Below are 5,802 nucleotides of genomic sequence, written 5' to 3'. Positions count from 1 at the left end.
AACCCTTAGGAAGTAGAGCATCTGGGACCTCACCAGCACCCAGACATCACTGTGAGTGGCTTAGCTCTGTGTCCTTCAGACACTATTGATCCACCTCCTTGCTGTGCGTAGAAGTTCTGGGGTGTTTTCTCACTGCCCTCAAAACACTAAAAACAAAGCCCAGAGAAAAAGTCCTTGTAGTAAATATATTGATCTTAGGGAAATCAGTGGATAAATTCCACTTCCATTCTTTTCTTTTTTTTCTGCGCCACACGGCATGTGGGAATCTTAGTTCCCTGACCAGAGATTGAACCCATGCCCCCTGCAGTGGACGCGCGGAATCTTAACCACTGGACCGGCAGGGAAGTCCCTCATTTCCATTCTTAATGTTCCACCGTTTACTGATCTAGGAACAGAAGCCTTCTTCCTTAACACACACGCACGCACGCACGCACGCGCGCACACACACACACACAGAGGCACACACACCACCTTATCCAACAGCCAGCTTGAACTTTAAGGTAAAATCCCAGAGGCATTCAGTAAAGGGATTAAACAAGATGTTTTGCCTTTTCATGTTGTTTCAAAAGTTCCAGCTAAAACAATATGGTAAGAAAAGACAATATGACCCCTAAGTAACAGGAGTTAACAGTTGGTTGCCGGTGGTGATAATGATGGTCCGAGTAGAAAATATATTAGGACAAACAAGGGAGCTGAGTAGGTGCCCACGTACAAAATAAAGGAGACTTCGTCTGTCTGTTGTGAACTAGCCAGGAAACAACATAGATGAAGAAGTAAAGAGATCTGGGACTACAGGTAAATAAGGGACCTTGCAGAAACACATTGACCTTGACTGTCCTCTGACTTGGGTCAGGAGCCATCCAAGATGAGTAGCGTTTTCATGCGAGCAGCTGTCCCATAGCCTCATCTCCCATTCTGGATGGCCCTGTGGTCAGAGCCGCTCTGGGCCTCGTGCCCGGGCCAGGATGGGTGGAGAAAGCGGGAAGAAGCCTCAAGTTTGAGCCCCCAAACACTGAAGGTTACTCTGAAGCCAGGATGGCTACCTCCCAGCCATTTGGGAATCCAGCTTCCCATGCCCCCTCTTGGAAGTGCCAGGACCCAGTGACTCCTAGAAATAGCTGGCACTCTCAGGAGTGGCCGAGATCAGGGATGAGAAGTCAGGGTTTAATTTGGTATCTCGTTCGTTCCATGAGCCCGCTCTCTTTCCCTTGGGCAGCCCTTCGTACACGGGGGGCTTCTCTCTGCCTCTGCCCTTGGCGCCCACTCGGGAGAGAACCCCACCTGGGCCACGAGCGCCTCTTGCTCCTCGTCCCTCATGGGCTTCCTGCCGCATGAGCTCTCTCTGTGCTTTGGTTTCAGCGCCCAGCAGAGGAGCACCCAGCTGAACAAGAAGAGAGCCATCCCCAACCAGGTAACTGCCCACCCCTGCACCCTCCGCGGCCCGCAGCTCCACCCTCGGGGGTGGGAGGGCACTAAGGGACCACCGAGCCCAGCGATGGCACCTGGCTCATAGCATGTCCCGCCAGAAACCCCCACCCCCACCCCTCCAGCCTCTCAAATCCACTTAGGTTTTGATATTTTGGGAAACCGGTCTTTGAGCGGCAGCTCTGGCAGGGCCTAGGGGGCAGATTTGCAGAAGGCCCTGTCTGACATCCAAGGCCGCGGCTAGAACTTGACACTAAGGAGGGGGGCAGCCCAGTCCCTCTGGTGTCTGCAGCCACCTTGGGTTCCCGGGCCCAGCCCTAGAGACTTGGAGCCTGGGGGGAGGCTGGTTGTGACAGGCAGGTCTGGGGAGCCTGGGGGTGCTTTGATCCCCATACCTGGGGAAACCCAGAGCTGTATGGGGGGTTCTCCACCTTGATGTCATGCCCCAGCCAGAGGCCTTGTGAAGTAAGAACAGCTTTATATAGGCCAGTATTAGGTGCCCTTTTTTTTTTTTTCCCTGCTTAAGAAAACACATCATCTTTGCAAAAATTTCTGCCGGTGTCCCCTGCCTTCTCCACATCGGGCGGGGGTGGGGGTGGGGGCTCTGCCCTTTATCCTGCACGATGACAGAGCCCTCTGGAAAAGAAGGGTGTAACCACTGCATGATTTTTTTTTTTGCGCTTGCCATAGGTAATACATATATTGTTGCTTTTTCATTTCGGGAGATGATAATGAATTAAATATTAACACCATGAATATAATTAATAGCATGTAATTTTTTTTTCTTTTGCTGTTTTCTCCCCCTGCTCTTCTCTCTCCTCATTTTTGTGCCTTTCCTGCTTTTTCTCCATCCCCTCATGTCCCTTACGTCTCTTTTCCTCCGCCTGCTCTTCTTTGATTTCCCCACAACCCTAACTTTGCATTTTCAAAGGGGGAGATCTTGGTAAGTACTCACTTAGTCTGGTAGCAAACATTAGAGAACTTGGTAGTGGTGGAGGCCACGCCACCCCATAATATCCCCTCCCCCCACCACCACCCCCTGCCAAAAATAAATAAATAAATAACAGAACAACTAAAAATCCAGCTAACCTTTAAAAACCCCTGCCGTGGCTGCCGCCTGCCAGGCTTCGTGTTGCCCTGGGCTAAGCTGACTCACACAGACACTAACCTGACCACTGCCCCCATCTGGCGCCCACCCCTCCAGCCCATTCCTGACACGGTTTCCTGGTTTCCTGTAGGTCAGGGATGGCAAATACTCAGCTAACACCCCAGGCCTTTCTCCCTTCACCTCCCTGGCCGGGGATGCAAGAGCTTATTCTTGCCACTGCCACCACTCTGTTTCCAGACAACACCATGCAGAAATTTTCCCCTCCTGCACTCAAGGCAGACATTCTTAATTGATCCAGCACTCTTTTCCTTGTACCTCTCTCCTGTCCTGTGCCCCTGGCAGACATCACTAATTAATCCTGGCATTTTTGTTTCCTAAGCATGTCACTACTCCCCATTCCGTGGCAGATGTGACTAACTGGTCAAGGAATTTTTTTCCCCCATGTGATAGCTTTGCACGTGATACCCCTCCTGTACCCATGACAGACATTGATCAGGGGACTCTCTCCTGGATGCTGCCACTATCCTCCTGCCTCCATAGCAGATACGATGATTGATTAGGCTGTTCTGTTGCACTTGCCCCTGTTCCTTTGCCAATGGCAAACATCACTAATTTATCCTAGTGTCCTTTCCCACAGTGCCCAGAATTCTCACCACAGTGCTACCCATTGATTGGCGAATGGTATTTGCCATCCCTGTTTTCTGTAACACCTCCTCTCTGTGTGTGGCCCAGCCCAGCCCGGCAGGGAGCAGGCAATGCTCACTTCCGAGAGTTGAGCTCTTTTCAAGGTGCTTGCCTTTGGGCAGCTGGCTTCCGCCCCAGCTCTCCACCTTGGAGACCATGGCCTGGGCCACCAGCCCTAACCAAGGCCTCCTTCTCCCGGGTTCTCTCCCCGCCACACTGGGCAGGCCCTACTGCTGCCCTCTGGCAGGGATCTTCTGGTGACCCCGGGATCTTTCCAGTAGCTGAGCTGAACCCCTAACAAGACTTGGAAGATGCAGAAGGGGCCAAAGCTTGCCATGGTTGGGGGCGGTTGCGGGAGGAATGGATCGTCCTTGGGCCCATGGTTCCCACTTTCCCCATGTGTCACCCCCAATCCCCTTTGAATGGTTTCTTCCCTCCAAACAGCCCAGAGGCATGTTTCTCCCCACACCCACACCCTGAGAAGTTTAGTCATTCTTTTCCTGCCAGATTCCACACCCCTAGCCACGAAGCCCAGCCCTGCCGTGTGCGTGGCTGTGGCTCCTGGGTCTTCCAGCCATGGTTTCCATCCCTGCCCAGGCGACTCACCCAGGGAGGAAGAGGTGTGCCCCAGCTGCGTCACTTCCCCTGGCAGCCCTTCCTCCCGCCCCCAGCGTGCCTGCCCCCCGGAGCACGGGAACTCCGCCTGCCTCTTCTATCTCCTCAGCTGATCCTACTCCCGCCGCCTCCGCCCCCCTTTTCTAAGCCCAGTCCCTTGGGCACAAATCTGGCTTTTGGATGAGAAGGCCCGACCACTCCTTTTCCTCTAGACTCAGTGCCTGTGTCTGCCACTGGCAGCTTGCCCCTCCTCGGGGCGGGATTTTGTCTCTGAATCCCCTTGGGCTCCCACACAGGCAGCTCTCTGGGTGGCTCAAGGGAGGGCAGAGGGACCTGAGGGGGGACAGTGCTTCTCCAGGCCTAGCTAGCAGCCTCCTGCCCCGAGGCTCAGAGGTGCCATTTCCAGCATGGCCACATGCCCTGGAGCGTGACAAGGGCCCCATCTGCTAGCTTTGACCTCTACCTGACCCAGGGTGGAGGCAGGCGAGCCAGCTTGGCCACCAAGGGGTGGCGGTGCGGGGCACATCTGCCCCCTTGGGAACGAGGCTGGGCCTGGGAGCGTGGAGGCCTTGCCATGTGAGGACTTCTTCTCTGGGGAGCACACAACACACACAGCCTCCCCGCCGCCCCTGGCTGTCGATTAATGACTGAAGTTTAGAAGCACCCACTCTAGACCTGGACTAAGACAAGGCAGGCCCTACCCTGCCCCTGGGGGAGCGAGGAACAGGCGGGGACAGGCACCCACGCAGCTCTGGAGCTGGATGTGGTTGCCAGATGCAGGGGCCTCTTCCACCCCTGGCCTGACCACCCGTCCCACTTTGCCCGGGACTGAGGGCATTCCCAGGACTTTGAGGACTAAGCCTAGAGCCCTCCTGGACAAGCCAGGGCAGGTCGGTCACCCTGCTGCCAGGACTGAGACCATGACCTCGTTGGGGCGGACAGTCTCTGCCTGCTGCCTGACGGCCACAAGACTCCCAGGTGCTGTCTCGTCATCCCAGGGAGGGAGAAGCCTTAGCACGGGCTGCCAGGTGGCATTTCAACGGTGGCACAGCCTGGGCAGGGACTTCTATGTGGTGCAGAGGTCCCTGGCCACTCTGTGGCCGTCTCTGCCTTCCTGGTCTCTGAGGCTTAAGAGCTCATTTCCAGCCACAGGCGGGTGGTGGCCCTGTGAAGATTTGGTGTGCCTGGGGGCAGGACAGAGTAGACAGGATGAAACCCCTCTTGAGCCGCATCCACTAGGGAGGCGTGTGGGCCCCAGAGGCAGCCCCAAAGCCCTACCCCACCCTGGGGGTACAGCGCTAGCCCTTCCCCGCTGTCCGTGGCCACAGGCAGCCCATCTCCTGCAGCTTAGCCCAGTTCGTCGCTGCCTTGGCCCTGGGTGTCCCTGCCTGCTTAGACTCGTGCTTCCCGCCACCCCGGGGCCCCCAATCCAGAGTGGTGGGAGGCTGCACCCCACAAGCGCCTCCATGGCCCGGGGAGCATGGGAGTGTGGCCTCCCCCAGGCTACCTGCGTTTAGCTGTCAGGTGAGTCCCCCACGCAGGCCTGGGTTCCGTCTCCTGCTCAGATGACAGCAGTGGCCAGACGAGCCCCATATAGGGGGTCTCCCAGCCCAGAACCCGGATGTGCCAGTCAGAGAAAAGTGGGACCACGCGGCTTAAAGCCAGAGTGGGGCATGATCCTTGGCGGGTCCCCTGGGCTCAAACTTTTGTCCCCAGCCCTCTGGGTGGAGGAGTCTCTTCATTCTTGTATTCTGAAAAGAGCCTGTGGGGAGGGGAGCCCTGGGGCGGGGGCTGGCCTTGACTCCTGGTCAGAGCAGGTTGCTGTGCCCACCGAACGCCTGCCTGGGTGAGCCGGGCAGCAGAATCAAGCCTCTGCCCGTTGCCTGGGCGACTCCTCCAGCTCTACATCCACAGCCGCCTTCCACAGGGCGCGAGGGGCAGGGCCCAAGGGTGTCGCTGGTACCGCGTCT

At 56.5% G+C, this 5,802-nt stretch overlaps 1 protein-coding gene across 2 annotated transcripts in view; it reads left to right on the top strand.

Moving 5' to 3' along the window:
• DNM2 (dynamin 2) overlaps window positions 1-5,802 on the top strand; it is a 99,984-nt gene that overhangs the window by 72,386 nt on the left and 21,796 nt on the right. The window contains exons 13-14 of one of the 2 annotated variants that reach the window (XM_024745713.1): window positions 1,360-1,415; window positions 3,916-3,920. In XM_024745713.1, coding sequence (XP_024601481.1) covers window positions 1,360-1,415; window positions 3,916-3,920 — 61 coding nt within the window. Of the gene's footprint in view, window positions 1-1,359; window positions 1,416-2,356; window positions 4,707-5,802 lie in introns of those variants that run through there. The other variant, XM_024745714.1, reaches the window with a different exon arrangement.

Source organism: Neophocaena asiaeorientalis, unplaced genomic scaffold (genome assembly GCF_003031525.2).
Source record: "Neophocaena asiaeorientalis asiaeorientalis breed wild unplaced genomic scaffold, Neophocaena_asiaeorientalis_V1.1 scaffold357, whole genome shotgun sequence".
Lineage (NCBI taxonomy): Eukaryota > Metazoa > Chordata > Mammalia > Artiodactyla > Phocoenidae > Neophocaena > Neophocaena asiaeorientalis.
This window is presented reverse-complemented; position numbering and strand designations above follow the sequence as displayed.